The following is a 17915-nucleotide window of genomic DNA, read 5'->3' on the forward strand; positions in this document are numbered from 1 at the left end:
ATTCAAGTTATAGTTATATAATGGACATGGACATAAAGTCCAGACTTTCAGCTTTCATTTGAGGGTATCCACATTAAAATTGGATGAAGGGTTTAGGAGTTTCAGCTCCTTAACATGTGCCACCCTGTTTTTAAAGGGACCAAAAGTAATTGGACAATTGACTCAAAGGCTATTTCATGGGCAGGTGTGGGCAATTCCTTCGTTATGTCATTCTCAATTAAAGGTCCCATGGCATGAAATTTTCACTTTCTGAGGTTTTTTAATGTTAAAATGAGTTCCTCTGACCTTCTTAAGTCACCCCAGTGGCTAGAAATTTCATAATGTGTAAACCAAACTATGCCCAACATTTGAGAATGGCGCGTCAAAACGGCGCGTTGATGAGCTCTTCCCTTTACTACGTCAGCAAGGGAGATGATCCCCACGCCCCCCCTCTGGATTCCCACCCACCGTATGGATTGCCCGCCCAGTTGTAGTGAGGAGACCATAGAGGACACAACAACATGGCATCACCTAAGTGAGCAAAACATGGAAATTGCGCTGTACATGGATGTGACAACACAGAAAAGAGTCTGTTTTTACTGCAGACGGGAGAGCCCCTGAAGACGCAGTGGCTTAATTTTATTTACTTCAATAATACGCCGTCGAGTCTACCTAAGACGGTGTATGTTTGTCGGAAGCATTTTCCTGAGGAATGTTTCCACAACTTGGGACAGTACAGGGCAGGTTTTGCACATCAACTGTCACTGAAGCCTGGGTCCGTACCAAGCATCCCTGCCGCATCAGCCACAAACAGCGAACAAGTAAGTGTATAACTGTTAAGTCGTTTTGCCGTGTTTTAAAATCGGTGCGTTTGCAATGGCTACATTAGCTGTGCAGCTAACCGTTTCCTGCAGTTAGCCAAGTAATCTGCGCTACCTCTGTTTTAATAGCCAATCAAAACAGTTTTTACAAAGGCACCCACATTCTTTTTTTTAAGTCACTCATTCATTTTATTTGTTTGTTTGTTTAGTAAAAACCCAAACATTTGTTGAATTTATTTTATTTCCTCCCGTCGCACCTTAATGACGTCAGCGCGCGGTATTTTTCCTTGATTCTGGGCCGGGGTGTCGTGAGTGGCAGAGCAGCTCCATCGCTGTGATCCATTGAAAGTCAGCCCTAGATCCAATCTTTTGTGGGGAGCCGAGGTCGCGCGGGCGGCCCTCCAGCGGCACCGGCCGCCTGTGGAGGCAGCGGTTCTCCCAGGGGCGAGTTGGGGGGAGGAAACGGCAAAGTCCCCACTCCTCCATGGTAAAACTGCTCAGTTTTACCATGGGCCTCAGGCTGAAAAAAACCCGACAAAGTCCCAGTTTTACCATGGGCTCGAGTTGTACCATTTTTTTAGACAGGGCGGACGGACCAGGGCATTCGCCCACCTGGCTGTGCCCGATGAGGAGCGCTCTCAGCCGGCTTGGGAGGCAGACAGCAGCCCCTCCCCCTCCCCCCATGGCACGCCCCCACCCTCTACCCTTCCCCGCCTCCATGCTTCTCATTAGCAAAACGACGCACTGGGAAAAGGGCTGAAATGGGGCTTTCTTCCAGGAGGCTATATCTACGTTCCGAGGGTTCATTTCGAGAAAGGCTGCGGATATAACATCCAGAAGCCTCCACGATCCCGTTTAAAGCATCAACAAACCACCATGCCATGGGTCCTTTAAGCAGATAAAAGGCCTGGAGTTGATTTGAGGTGTGGTGCTTGCATATGGAAGATTTTGCTGTGAAGAAAACATGCGGTCAAAGGAGCTCTCCATGCAGGTGAAACAAGCCATCCTTAAGCTGCGAAAACAGAAAAAACCCATCCGAGAAATTGCTACAATATTAGGAGTGGCAAAATCTACAGTTTGGTACATCCTGAGAAAGAAAGAAAGCACTGGTAAACTCATCAATGCAAAAAGACCTGGATGCCCACAGAAGACAACAGTGGTGGATGATCGCAGAATAATTTCCATGGTGAAGAGAAACCCCTTCACAACAGCCAACCAAGTGAACAACACTCTCCAGGAGGTAGGCCTATCAATATCCAAATCTACCATAAAGAGAAGACTGTGTGAAAGTAAATACAGAGGGTTCACTGCATGGTGCAAGCCTCTCATAAGCCTCAAGAATAAAAAGTCTAGATTGGACTTTGCTAAAAAAACATCTAAAAAAGCCAGCACAGTTCTGGAAGAACATTCTTTGGACAGATGAAACCAAGATCAACCTCTACCAGAATGATGGAAAGAAAAAAGTATGGCAAAGGCGTGGTGCAGCTCATGATCCAAAGCATGCCACATCATCTGTAAAACACGGCAGAGGCAGTGTGATGGCTTGGGCATGCATGGCTGCCAGTGGCACTGGGTCACTAGTGTTTATTGATGATGTGACACAGGACAGAAGCAGCTGGATGAATTCTGAGGTATTCAGAGACATACTGTGTGCTCAAATCCAGCCAAATTGATTGGTCGGCGTTTCATAATACAGATGGACAATGACCCAAAACATAAAGCCAAAGCAACCCAGGAGTTTATTAAAGCAAAGAAGTGGAATATTCTTGAATGGCCAAGTCAGTCACCTGATCTCAACCCAATTGAGCATGCATTTCACTTGTTAGACTAAACTTCAGACAGAAAGGCCGACAAACAGCAACTGAAAACCGCTGCAGTAAAGGCCTGGCAGAGCATTAAAAAGGAGGAGAAACAGCATCTGGTGATGTCCATGAGTTCAAGACTTCAGGCAGTCATTGCCAACAAAGGGTTTTCAACCAAGTATTAGAAATGAACATTTTATTTACAATTATTAAATTTGTCCATTACTTTTGAGCCCCTGAAATGAAGGGATTGTGTTTAAAAAATGCTTTAGTTCCTCACATTTTTATGTAATCATTTTGGTCAACCCACTGAATTAAAGCTGAAAGTCTGAAATTCAACTGCATCTGAATTGTTTTGTTCACAATTCATTGTGGTAATGTACAGAACCAAAATTAGAAAAATGTTGTCCCTGTCCAAATATTTATGGACCTAACTGTATTTATAATTAATGATTACCGTTAACATTAACTGCATGACAGATGGCAAGTCTCGATATGTGACTCCCCTACAAGGGTACATTGCATTCTGTCGCAAGTCAAAATGTAAACCATGTCCATGTGCCATTTTACTGCATTTTTGATCATTAAAAGTGGATTTTTAAAATATAACTTGTTTGACGCTCCTGCTGCAAAGGGGGGGGGGCAAGGGCACAAACCCAATCTTCAGTGCAAAAAGTGATGTGATTTAATAAAAAATCAGAGAACAGGGAGTGTAGGGAGATTGCACCATGTGGGTCGTGCAGGTGACGGGGACCCCAAACCAGTCTAAAGCACATGCTGGCATCAGTCAGCATCCCAGAGGCAGTGATTGGTGAGGTGGTGATTGTTGGGATGTTCTCCAGCAAAGCATGCGGGAGGCTCAAGCTCCTAGTCATCGTCATCCTCTATGTTGGCGAGATTCCCTGCCCAAAGATAGGGAAGGGAGAGTGTGTATGAGCTAAAGAGCACATTTGAGTTCTGACTAACCTCTGAGAGCGAGAATGCTCCTCAACAGATCAGAGGTCTCGTACGAGTCTTCAGTAAAATGTGCAGAGCAGAGGAGAGACCACTTCGTAGGTGCCCAATGTGCCCGTGAACTTCTCGCAAAACGCGTCCAGATCTTTGCAGTTTGAACATTCTTGGCCCATGAATGCAACATAAATCCACCTTCTGTCATGTTGCTGGCAAGTGCAGCAACACATCTACGTGGCATGGGGATAAATTAGCTCAAAATGGAGGATCGGGGTTGCAGTCAGCTGTGTTTTAGTATAGCGGAAATGGCGATGAGACCAATAGACTTCCTGCTGTGATGTCACAGATGTCAAGGTCATTCACTCAGACCTCTACCTATATAAATCACTTTAATCATAAAAATTACTATATTAGATTTATTGTTAACGCTTAAAACTTTGTGCCATTCTTGAGGTCTCAAGGCATTTATAAACGAAAGTAAGGCCATGGCTCTGCGTCTATGCTTTAAACTTCCTCAGGAGGTACTGTCGCTGTTGGCACTTTGAGGACGTCCTCTGTGTTGGAGGCAAATCTGAGGGTTTTATTTTATTTTTTTATTATTATTATTATAATCTCACCATTACAATATTTGGCCCTTGTCAGAGTCGCTCAGATCCTTACGCTTGCCCATTTCTCCTGCTTCCAACACGCCAACTTTGAGAACTGACTGTTCTCTTACTGCCAAATACATCCTACCCCTTGATATGTGCCACTGAAACAACATAATGTAATTCACTTTACATGTCAGGTTTTTTATTTTATTTTATGGCGTGTGTGTAGTACTGTTTAAAGAAATTATGTCGACCAAAAACAGCTTCAAAAATAATGAAATGTTTCAATATGTAAAAATAGAAAAATACTATGAACAGCAGTAAGCCATAATAATAAAACAGTCAATATTTGGTGTAAGACAACCCTTTATCTCTTTATTTTAAAAAAAAGAGGGGAAAAAAACTCCGGTACAATGAGTGCAGTTTGATGAAGAAAGGAGTTGTAGGTTTGACTGAGCATCTTGCAGCCACAGTTCTTCTGGGCACTTTGACTGTCACACTCGCATCTTAATTTTGCAGCAAAACCCAGTAGCCTTCATGATGTTTTCATTATGTTTTATGTTTATAAAACAAATGCTTGGAACTCTAAAATGTTTGTGTGCTGACTTGATAATGCAGAAGTCTCATCTCATTATCTCTAGCCGCTTTATCCTGTTCTACAGGGTCACAGGCAAGCTGGAGCCTATCCCAGCTGACTACGGGCAAAAGGCGGGGTACACCCTGGACAAGTTGCCAGGTCATCACAGGGCTGACACATAGACACAGACAACTATTCACCCTCACATTCACACCTACGGTCAATTTAGAGTCACCAGTTAACCTAACCTGCATGTCAAGTCAATTTGATTGTCAAATATGCCATACATTCACAAACTGGACCAACTGGGACTCAACACCTCCCTGTGCAGCTGGCTGCTGGACTTCCTGACGGGGAGACCACAGACTGTACAGGTCGGCAGCAACTCCTCCAGCACCATCACACTGAACACGGGGGCCCCCCCAAGGATGTGTGCTAAGCCCCCTCCTCTTCACTCTGCTGACCCACGACTGCACACCAACATCCAGCTCAAATCTCTTCATTAAGTTTGCGGATGACACGACTGGGGTGGGTCTCATCAACAATGGTGATGAGACAATCTACAGGAGTGAGGTGAGCCGCTTGGCCATGTGGTGCAAGGACAACAATCTCCGTCTGAACGTGGAGAAGACGAAGGAGATTGTTGTGGACTTCAGGAGAGAGCACACCTAGCATGCTCCACTATCTATCAACAGTGCTGCAGTGGAGAGGGTGAGCAGCACCAAGTTTCTGGGTGTGCACATCTCTGAAGACCTGTCCTGGAGCAACAACACCGCATCACTGGCCAAAAAAGCCCAACAGCATCTGTACTTCCTCCGCAAACTGAGAGCAAGAGCCCCGGCCCCCATCATGCACACTTTCTACAGAGGCACCATCGAGAACATCCTGACCAGCTGCATCACCATGTGGTATGGCGCCTGCACTGTGTCCTGCTGCAAGTCTCTGCAGCGCATCGTGAGAGCAGCCGAGAGGATCATTGATGTCTCTCTCCCTTCTCTAGTGGATATTTATAACTCCCGCCTCACCCGCAAAGCCATCAGGATTGCAGGTGACCCCACCCACCCATCTCACAGCTTCTTCAGCCTGCTGCTGTCGCGGAGGAGACTGCGGAGTCTCTGGGCCAAAACCAGCAGGCTCAAGAACAGTTTCTTTCACCAGGCAGTCAGGAGGCTCAACTCCCTCCCTGTTCTGCTCCTCCTCCCCCCTCTGCCCCCTGCCACAGATTCTGTTCGCACACCCCCCTTCAGCATCTGACAGGTCATCCTCAGTTCCCCCCCCCCCCCCCCAACACACACACACATACACACACACACACACACCTCATCGTTCATTAAGACACTGAACTCAGGGACCGCATATCTCACTTTACCTTGCTCATTTGCACTATTCCGCACTACCTCATTTTTGACTGTCTTTGGACTGTGGGGGAAACCGGAGCACCCAGAAGAAACCCACGCGGACACGGGGAGAACATGCAAACTCTGCACAGAAAGGCCCTCACCGGCCACGGGGCTCGAACCTGGACCTTCTTGCTGTGAGGTGACAGCGCTAACCACTACACCACCGTGCCGCCCGCATCAATGAATTGTTTTGATAAATTTGGGTACTTTGTAAATGTGTCTGTATGATAAGAAAAATCATGTTGGCTTGAAGATATGAAGTTTAGATTCTTGTTGAAAAGCTCGCATTTTTCATCCAAAATACATTGCGGATCAGAGTGACTTTTGCCAATATCTTCACTCCCAGTGTTTTCCTGCTGACTTGGCATGCTGACAATATGGGGACCTGGTTCAAAACTTAAATTCTTTTGATTAAATTGAGTATTTTTTGTGGATATGTCTCTGATACAACATTTTCATGGTGGCGTGATGAAGCTTGTTTTCTTATGTTGAAAAATATCACTCGTTCACTCTGCGTGATACATTCACTACTCAAAGATAAACTTCATATCTTTGTGCAGCCACGTAACAGTCAGTGTGTCTCTCTCGCACTTTCTTTGTGTGTATGTGTATATAATATGTGAGTGAAGCATCTTGAATCATTTCATTGTTTTCCAGATGTGCCACTGCTCAGATTGTGGGAAAAGTTTTATGAAGAGTCACCAATTAAAATATCACCAGTGCATCCATATCAGAGAGAAGCTGTATCACTGTGGACAGTGTGGGAGGAGTTTTACTCAGCAGAGTACTCTCCAACGGCATGAGCGCATCCACACAGGAGAGAAGCCGTATCACTGTGGACAGTGTGGGAGGAGTTTTACTCAGCAGAGTACTCTCCAACAGCATGAGCGCATCCACACAGGAGAGAAGCCGTATCACTGTGGACAGTGTGGGAGGAATTTTACTTCTAAGCGTACTCTCCGACAGCATGAGCGCATCCACACAGGAGAGAAGCCATATCACTGTGGACAGTGTGGGAGGAATTTTAATTCTAAGAGTTATCTCCACCAGCATGAGCGCATCCACACAGGAGAGAAGCTGTATCACTGTGAACAGTGTGGGAGGAATTTTACTCAGCAGAGTAATCTCCAAAAGCATGAGCGCATCCACACAGGAGAGAAGCCATATCACTGTGGACAGTGTGAGAAGTGTTTTACTCAGTGGAGTCATCTCCAAAAGCATGAGCGCATCCATACAGGAGAGAAACCGTATCACTGTGGACAGTGTGGGAGGAGTTTTACTCAGCAGAGTACTCTCCGACAGCATGAGCGCATCCACACAGGAGAGAAGCCGTATCACTGTGGACAGTGTGGGAGGAGTTTTACTTCTAAGAGTACTCTCCAACGGCATGAGCGTATCCACACAGGAGAGAAGCCGTATTACTGTGGACAGTGTGGGAGGAGTTTTACTTCTAAGAGTACTCTCCGACAGCATGAGCGCATCCACACAGGAGAGAAGCCGTATTACTGTGGACAGTGTGGGAGGAGTTTTACTTCTAAGAGTTATCTCCAACAGCATGAGCATATCCACACAGGAGAGAAGCCGTATCACTGTGGACAGTGTGGGAGGAATTTTACTCAGCAGAGTACTCTCCGACAGCATGAGCGCATCCACACAGGAGAGAAGCCATATCACTGTGGACAGTGTGAGAAGTGTTTTACTCAGTGGAGTCATCTCCAAAAGCATGAGTGTATCCACACAGGAGAGAAGCCGTATCACTGTGGACAGTGTGGGAAGAGTTTTGCTTGTAAGAGTACTCTCCAACGGCATGAGCGCATCCACACAGGAGAGAAGCCGTATCACTGTGGACAGTGTGGGAAGAGTTTTACTTCTCAGAGTTATCTCCAACAGCACCAGCGGATCCACACAGGAGAGAATTTGGATCACTGTGGACAGTGTGGGAAGACTTTTACTTCTAAGAGTCATCTCCAACAGCACCAGCGTATCCACACAAGAGAGAAGCCATATTACTGTAGACAGTGTGGGAAGAGTTTTACTCAGCGGAGTCATCTCCAAAAGCATGAGCGTATCCACACAGGAGAGAAGCCGTATCGCTGTGGACAGTTTGGGAAGGGTTTTACTTGTTGGAATTATCTCCACTATCATGAGCGTATCCAAACAGGAGAGAAATCGCATCATTGTGGACAGTGTTGTAAGGGTTTTGCTTGTCTGAGTAATCTCTAACAGCATGAGCGTGTCCCCACAGGCGAGAAGCCATATTACTGTGGGCTGTGTTGGAAAAATTTTCCTTGTCGGAGTCATCTCCAACTGCATGAGCGTCTCCACACAGGAGAGAAGCCGTATCATTGTGGACAGTGTGGGAAAAGTTTTGCTCGTCAGGGTAGTCTCCAACGGCATGAACGTATCCACACAGGAGAGAAGCCATATCATTGTGGACAGTGTGGGAAGAGTTTGTCACCCAAGTGCCTTCCGCAGCCATCTGCAGATTCATAAAGAACAGAAGCCCTATCAGTGTGGACAATGTGGAGGGAGCTTTATTCATTCAAGATTGTTTGTTTGTTTGTTTCGGAAACACAAGTGCCCTAACAATAAAACCAACAGCTCTTGACATGGAAATTTGTCAAGTTAAGATATCTTTTTATATTCCTTTTTTAAAATGGTAATCGGAAATTTTAGCTAAAACTCTGACCATCCATTATTGTTTTCAAGATTCAGTGATTGTGTTTTCATGAAAGACCTTTAAAAATGTTTTCCCATAATGAATAGATTAAGAAATTTGACAAATACACTGCTGAGACATGAGTATTTTGAAGTAGTCAGATTTAACTTTTCTTAAGTCAAAAATGAAGAAATCTGCTTGGGTAGTTTACAAACCCAATTCCAAAAATTTGGGACAGTGTGTGTAAAACGTAAATAGCTAAATATGATTTTTTGCTAATCATGGAAACCCTATATTTAATTGAAAATAATACAAAGACACGTTTCAGAAAAGTTGGGATGGGGCAAGAAAATACTGAAAAACGTGTAATGCTTAAAAAAAACTCATTCAGTTAATTGACAATGGGTCAGTGACATGGCTGGGTATAAAAAGAGCATCTCAGAGAGGTGGAGTCTCTCAGAAGTAAAGATAAGGAGGGGTTCACCATTCTGTGAAAGACTGAGCAAGCAGTGCAAGAATTTAAGAATAACGTTCCTCAAGATAAAATTGCAACGAATTTGGGGGTCATGTCATCTGTGGTCCATAATATCATTAAAAGAGTCAGAGAATCTGCAGAAATCTCTGTATACAAGACAAGGTTGAAAACGGACATTGGATGCCTGTGATCTTCAGGCCCTCAGGAGACACTGCATTAAAAGCAGACACGTGTCTACAGTGGAAATTGCTGTATTGGCTCAGGAACACTTCAGAAAACCATAATCTGTGACAACAGTTCATTACTGCATCCACAAATGCAAATCAAAACCAGTTATAAACAATATCCAGAAACACCGCCACCTTTTCTCTTTTACGATGAACTGGGGCAAAGTGGAAAATTGTCCTGAGGTCTGACGAATCAAAAGTAGAAATTCTTTTTAAAAATCATGGACACCACATCCTTCAGGCTAAAGAGGAGAGGGACCATCCAGCTGATCAGTGCACAGTTCAAAAGCCAGCGTCTGTGATGGTATGCGGGTGCGTTAGTGCACATGACATGGGTAGCTTGTACATCTGGGAAGGCATCATTAATGCTGAATGATATATGCATGTTTCAGAGCAATATGCTGCCATCCAGACAAAACCTTTTTCAGGGAAGGCTTTCCTTCTTTCCGCAAGATGATGCCAAACTGCTTTCTGCACATATTTAAACCGCATGGCTCCATAGTAAGAGAGTCTAGGTGCTAAACTGGCTTGCCTGCAGTCCAGACCTGTCTCCCATTTAAAACTTTTGGTGCATTTACGATGTTCAAAATACAACAAAGGAGACCCCAAACTGTTGAGCAACTGAAATTGTATATCGGGCAAGAATGGGACAACATTTCTCTCTCAAAAACTATAGCAATTGGTCTCCTCAGTTCCCAAATGTTTGCAGAGTATTGTTAAAAGTAGAGGCGATGCAACATCGTGCTAAACATGCCCCTGTCCCAACTTTTTTGTAACGTGTTGCTGGCATCAAATTCAAAATGAGCATATATTTTTCAAAATATAATAAAATTGCCCAGTTTCAAGATTTGCTATTGTCTTTGGACTATTCGGTGAAATGTTGGGTTTCCAAGATTTGCAAATCATTATATTCTGCGTTTTATTTGCCTTTTGCACAGTGTCTGAAATTTATGGAATTGGGGTTGTACTATATAAAGTCCTTAGCAATCCCCATTTTAAAAAAGATATCAAAATGGACACATTCATGATTGCTTCACAGATGTCCACAATTTTTTTCACTGTACCTTTTCAAAGCAGGTTTGCATACAGTGCCTTGAAAAAGTATTCATACCCCTTGAACTTTTTCACATTTTTCCACCTTACAACCACGAACTTAAAAGTTCTTTATTGAGATTTTATGTGATAGACCAACACAGAGTAGCACATAATTGTGAAGTGAAACGAAAATGATAAATGGTCTTCAAAATTTTAAACAAATAAAAATCTGAAAAATGTGATGTGCATTAGTATTCAGCCCACTTGTGTCAATACTTTGTAGAGCCACCTTTTGCTGCAATTACAGCTGCAAGTCTTTTGTGGTATGTCTCTACCAGCTTTGCACATCTAGACACTGAAATTTTTGCCCATTCTTCTTTGCAAAATAGCTCAAGCTCAGCCAGATTGGATGGAGAGCATCTGTGAACAGCAATTTTCAAGTCTTGCCACAGATGCTCAATGGGATTTAGGTCTGGACTTTGACTGAGCCATTCTAACACATGAATATTCTTTGATCTAAACCATTCCATTGTAGCTCTGGCTGTATGTTTAGGGTCATTGTCTTGCTGGAAGGTGAATCTCCTTCCTAGTCTCAAGTCTATTGCAGCCTCCAACAGGTTTTCTTCCAGGATTGCCCTGTATTTAGCTCCATCCATCTTCCCATCAACTCTGACCAGCTTCCCTGTCCCTGCTGAAGAAAAGCATCCCCATAGCATGATGCTGCCACCACCATGTTTCACAGTGGGGATGGTGTGTGCAGGGTGATGAGCAGTGTTAGTTTTCCGCCACACATAGTGCTTTGCATTTAGGCCAAAAAGTTCAACTTTGGTCTCATCTGACCAAAGCACCTTCTTCCATATTTTGCTGTGTCCCCTACATGGCTTCTGGCAAACTGCAAACGGGACTTCTTATGCCGGTCTTTCAACAATGGCTTTCTTCTTGCCACTCTTCCAAAAAGGCCAGATTTGTGGAGTGTACGACTTGTAGTTGTCCTGTGCACAGATTCTCCCACCTGAGCTGTGGATTTCTGCAGCTCCTCCAGAGTGATCATGGGCCTCTTGGCTGCTTCTCTGACCAGTGCTTTCCTCGCTCTGTCAGTTTAGGTGGACGGCCATGTCTTGGTAGGTTTGCAGTTGTGCCATACTTTTTCCATTTTTGAATGATGGATTGAAAAGTGCTTCTTGAGATGTTCAGAGCTTGGGATAATTTTTTATAACCTAACCCTGCTTTAAACTTCTCCAGAACTTTATCCCTGACCTGTCTGGTGAGTTTTTTGGTCTTCATGATGCTGTTTGTTCTTCAGTGTTCTCTAACAAACCACTGAAGCCTTCACAGAACAAGTGTATTTATGCTGAGGGTAAATTACACACAGTAGGACTCTATTCACTATTTTGATGACTTCTGAAGGCAATTGATTGCACTGGATTTTATTTAGAGGTATCAGAGTACAGGGGGCTGAATACTAATGCACACCACATTTTTCAGATTTTTATTTGTTTAAAATTTTGAAGACCATTTATCATTTTTGTTTCACTTCACAGTTATGTGCTACTCTGTGTTGGTCTATCACATAAAATCTCAATAAAAATAAAAAACTTTTAAGTTCGTGGTTGTAAGGTGGAAAAATGTGAAAAAGTTCAAGGGGTATGAATACTTTTTCAAGGCACTGTATATGCAAAACGTAGAGGGGTGTTTTTTTTTTTTGTTTGTTTGTTTTAAAGTATGACACCCCCCCCCCCCCCCCCCCCCCGTATCTTCCATATATTTCAATCTCTCTGCTATGGCCATGCCCATGTCTTCAACTGCATCTGTGAGCTCAACTCTGTCCTTCCTCTCCTTTATCTCCCTGCATCTTTTTTTCTTCATCTTCTACCCCATCTGGAGGCATCACATTTGGTTTAGGGCATATTTTGTCCTTGTAGGGCTCAGGAGCAAAGGCTCGGATGTGTTTGTCGAGGTACTGTTGCCTAGCTAGCGGAAGTCCAGGTGAGGGAAATGTGACTGGATGACACCTAAATCATTTCTTTGGGTATTGTAAGACATGGTGTTTTTGTCCAGCGAGCCGTCTGCCTTTCAAAGAGAGAGAGAGAGAGAGAGAGAACTCGTCGCAGAGGCAGAAAGAGCAAGCGGAACCCTGAGAGACAGAAGAGGAAGTACTGCCATAAGATTACTCTTTTGAAGGCAGAGGTAGCCCAGCTGAAAGGAAGCCTCCAAAAGGAGTGGCTATGGCAGCAGTTCAATTGTATACTGGAGTCACTGCAAGAAATCCGATTGCATGGGAGTGAGGGCAGATCTTCACACACAATCTATGAGGAAGTGTGCATTTGTATTTTGTGGTGATTTTATGCAGATGTAACCACACACACCCCTTGATGTAATCATATTTATGTATAAAATGTAATAAAATGTCACTTTTGTTTTATGCTGACTATTTTTATTTAAAGACACTTTTTTGATTTTCAGTAAAGAGTAAATGAAGTCAATTCTTCTAAAAAAGAAATTAAAAACAGATTTGTTAAAACATTCTTGGGGGGAGCAAGATGATGTAGAGTAAACATCGCTGTAAGTGAACTCTGCTGGCATTTATCAGTTTGTGTACATTTCCCATGTCTTTGCAGTAAAAGGGCGGAGTTTTGAACAGGAGATAGCTTAACATGAGCCTGGACAGTTATTTTCTGAAAACTCCAGACAACATGCCCACAAAGCCGAAAAAATCTTCAAAGAAACCTTCCGGTACTGATGATGGTGGAGAGTTAGATATCTAGCACAGAGCTACCCAGTGTTGCTACTTTAGGTGCTATGGAGCCAAGTATTATTCAAGCTTTGGATCGGGTAACAGATAACCACACTCAAGTCATCGACACCAAAATTGCCACGGTCTTGGAGGTTATTAAAGAGCAGACCTCATAGCTACAAGCAGTTGCGGCTCGAGTTGGAGAAGCCAAGAAACGGTTTGCTGAGGTAGAGGTGACGGCCACAACCTCTGAGCCTAAGATAGCATCTCTTGAGAAACAAGTGTGCGACGTGCTAGAACACATCGATGATCTTGACAACTGGGGTTGCAGGTGTAATATAGACCCCTTGCACTGATATCACATTTACGTTAACAACCGTTGCTACCCTATACCTGGGGTATAAGCAAACTTTGTTCACATACTGAAGCCAAGTGATGTCATCCAGCGTCTGTTGCTGTGGTCTGAAGAAAACTACAGCTAAAAAAAAGCTTTACTGCCTGTAGCAGTTCGGATGGGTGGGTGGAGCACAGAAGGACGGCAGGCCAGAACTGAGTTCACAAAACCCGTTTAGCTTTTCAGCCTTGACTCTCTCTCTCTCATATATATATATATATATATATATATATATATATATATATATATATATATATATATATATATATATACACACACGTCGTCTGGTTGGGGAAAGAGCCCAATATCTGCTCTCGCTCTCTTCCTTAAATAGGGCGCGGTCACTGGGGAAGACACACAAACACAATCAACCTCAGGTGCAGTCATTCTGCCACTTACCTTCCCCGACTCCGCCCTCTGGTCACAGACCGATGCTTGGCCACGCCCCCGCTGCCACACTACCGGATTACATCAGCAATTGCATGGACATCTAGTTACTCAGCTATTTACACTCCATCATTCCATTATGATAAGATGATGATATAATGGAATGATACTGAGAAACACCCCATGGCGTTACACCGGTACAGATTCTGGGAGCCCAGCCACCTATGACCATAGTCACAGATAGTTGTTTCGCAAACAAAACTGTTTGTAAAATGTTTAAAATCAGACCAATAAAATTTGCTCAGGATTCTTTGATTTTGTAGGGCAATTCACAACATTGGTATGAAGCTAGAGCCCACTAAAATACTTTTAACGTCAAATATAATACAGGTATAATATAATTTACAGAGTCACCATGGAGTCTTGATAAAGAAAACAAGAATGAGGATAATAAATGTTTTTACCATATTCTTCCTGAACCATTTCCAATTTGGAAATGGAAACCATATTTCCAAAATATACTAGTGCATCTCAAAAAATTAGAATATTGTGAAAAAGTTCAATATTTTCCGTCAGTTATTTAAGTGAAAATGTTATATATTGTAGACTCCTTACACATAAACTAAAATGTTTCAAGCATTTTTCTATTTTAATCAGTATGGCAGACAGTACAAAAACATTTAAAAAAATTTAAAAAAACATCTCAAAATATTAGAATATTTCATTTTGAGTTTGAGTAAAACGGTATGAACACAGTGTATCTCTCGGTCTAGTTCAGTACACACAACCACAATCATGGGGAAGACTGCTGACTTGACTGTTGTCCAGGAGATGATCACTGATGCCCTCTACAAGGAGGGTAAGCCACAAAAGGTCATTGCTGAAAAGGGTGGCTGGAAAAGGTGCACAAGCAACAGGGATGGCCACAGTCTTGAAAGGATTGTCAAGAAAAGTTGATTCAAGAACTTGGGAGAGCTTCACAAGGAGTGGACTGAGGCTGGTGTCAGTGTATCAAGACCCATCACGAACAGACATCTTCAAGAAAGGGGATACAACTTTCGCATTCCTAATATCAAGCTACTCCTGAGCCAGAGACAATGTCAGAAGTGTCTTATCTGGGCTAAGGAGAGAAAGAAATGGACTGTTGCTCAGTGGTCCAACGTCCTCTTTTCAGATGAAAGTACATTTTGCATTTAATTTGGAAATCACGGTTCTAGAGTCTGGAGGAAGAGTGGAGAGGCACAGAATCCAAGGTGTTTGAAGCCCAGTGTGAAGTTTCCACAGTCTGTGATGATTTGAGGTGCCATGTCATCTGCTGGTGTTGGTCCATTGTATTTTATCAAGTCCAAAGTCAACACAGCCATCTACCAGGAGATTTTAGAGCACTTCATGCTTCCATCTGCTGACGAGCTTTTTGGAGATTCTCATCTCATCTCGTCTCATTATCTCTAGCCGCTTTATCCTGTTCTACAGGGTTGCAGGCAAGCTGGAGCCTATCCCAGCTGACTACGGGCTAAAGGTGGGGTACACCCTGGACAAGTCGCCAGGTCATCACAGGGCTGACACATAGACAACCATTCACACTCACATTCACACCTACAGTCAATTTAGAGTCACCAGTTAACCTAACCTGCATGTCTCTGGACTGTGGGGGAAACCGGAGCACCCGGAGGAAACCCACGCAGACACGGGGAGAACATGCAAACTCCGCACAGAAAGGCCCTCACCGGCCACGGGGCTCGAACCCGGATCTTCTTGCTGTGAGGCGACAGCGCTAACCACTACACCACCGTGCCGCCCATTTTGGAGATGCTGATTTCCTTTTCCAGCAGGACTTGGCACCTACCCACAGTGCCAAAACTACTACCAAATGGTTTGCTGACCATGATATTACTGTGTTTGATTGGCCAGCCAACTTGCCTGACCTGAACCCCATAGAGAATCTATGGGGTATTGTCAAGAGGAAGATGAGAAACACCTGACCAAAAATACAGATACGCTGAAGGCCACTATCAAAGCAACCTGGGCTTCAATAACACCTCAGCAGTGCCACAGACTGATCACCTCCATGCCACACCGCATTGATACAGTAATTCATGGTAAAGGAGCCCCAACCAAGTATTGAGTGTATAAATGAATATACTTTTCAGAAGTTGGACATTTCTGTATTGTAAATCCTTTTTTTGATTGATCTTGGGGAATACTCTAATAATTTTGAGATACTGGATTTCTGATTTTCATGAGCTATAAGCCATAATCATCAAAATGAAAACAAAAAAGGCTTTAAATATTTCACTTTACATGTAATGAATATAGAATATATGAAAGTTTACCTTTTTGAATTAAATTATGAAAAAAGGAACTTTCTCATGGTATTCTAATTTTTTGAGAATTTCTAATTTTAGGGTTTAATTTCTACTTTTCTTGCAGTTGTAACCAATCAAAATATGAAGAAAAGACACTTCACTTTTTTTTAAGGTCCACTGATTGCAACCAGCTGAATGCATTTACTTTAACCATCCATTTCCAAGCACATTTTAGAATATATGATGGCTGTCAGGTTCCTGTAGTGTACTTCCAACACTTACATTCACACTCCTTTGCTTTTTCTTGTACTAAATAATAAGTATGTTCCTCCATTCTACAAAATTTGTGTTCTCAAACTTCTTAGCCAGCACCAGCAAACGCTGATTCCTCTTCTTTCTTGTTCGTCTTCCTTCTGGATTCATACTGCCATTTGTAGAAATGCAAAACATGGAATGCACTCTCTCAAGGTCTGTCCATTCTGAATTACTGTTGCAGTGCAAAATGGCAGCTCTGCAGAAGTGGACACCTATCTTATGTAGATATAAAGGGCTTGTTTGTAGTGACAGGTAATTGCACACTCATGAAAGCATACTTGGGAGTACTATTCTCCTAAATCCTACATCATGAACCTTTTAATTTCCTGTTGTGAAGATGGAAAATGCATCAGTTTTTTCATTTTCCCATTTTTCATTTTCACTTTGTAATCAAATGGTCAGAATATACACGGGCCTAAACAGAACACAGGCAGATGTGAATACTGTGGGCAAGAAGAATCAGTGGAGTGTTTTATGCTGTGCTGTGAGAAATATGAGGCAGAAATGAAACATCTGATTCAAAACCTCAAAGGTAAAAGTACACTTTGATCTAATAGACATTCTACAAAACAGTTCAAGAAACGAGTGTGATGAGGAATGCAGAACATCTAATTTGATTAAAGCGAGATGGCTTTTCAATTTCATAAAATCGGTGAAATTTAGTTCCCTCTAAAATGTGGTCATACAACCCCGATTCCCAAAAAGTTGGGACAAAGTACAAATTGTAAATAAAAACGGAATGCAATAATTTTACAAATCTCAAAAACTGATCTTGTTTTCACAATAGAACATAGACAACATATCACATGTCGAAAGTGGGACATTTTGAAATTTCATGCCACATATTGGCTCATTTGAAATTTCATGACAGCAACACATCTCAAAAAAGTTGGGACAGGGGCAATAAGAGGCCGGAAAAGTTAAAGGTACAAAAAAGGAACAGCTGGAGGACCAAATTGCAACTCATTAGGTCAATTGGCAATAGGTCATTAACATGACTGGGTATAAAAAGAGCATCTTGGAGTGGCAGCGGCTCTCAGAAGTAAAGATGGGAAGAGGATCACCAATCCCCCTAATTCTGTGCCGACAAATAGTGGAGCAATATCAGAAAGGAGTTCGACAGTGTAAAATTGCAAGGAGTTTGAGCATATCATCATCTACAGTGCATAATATCATCAGAAGATTCAGAGAACCTGGAAGAATCTCTGTGTGTAAGGGTCAAGGCCGGAAAACCATACTGGGTGCCCGTGATCTTCGGGCCCT

General features: G+C 43.0%; 1 protein-coding gene across 1 annotated transcript in view; it reads left to right on the plus strand.

Moving 5' to 3' along the window:
• The window catches only part of LOC132881686 (zinc finger protein 850-like), a 79320-nt gene that overhangs the window by 13417 nt on the left and 47988 nt on the right, over positions 1 to 17915 (plus strand). Inside the window, 3 exon segments of the mRNA XM_060914434.1 lie at positions 6778 to 8242; positions 8347 to 8353; positions 8418 to 8582. Of these exon segments, the coding sequence (XP_060770417.1) occupies positions 6778 to 8242; positions 8347 to 8353; positions 8418 to 8582 (1637 nt within the window).

The sequence above is a fragment of the Neoarius graeffei genome, chromosome 1, assembly GCF_027579695.1.
Source record: "Neoarius graeffei isolate fNeoGra1 chromosome 1, fNeoGra1.pri, whole genome shotgun sequence".
Classification (NCBI taxonomy): domain Eukaryota; kingdom Metazoa; phylum Chordata; class Actinopteri; order Siluriformes; family Ariidae; genus Neoarius; species Neoarius graeffei.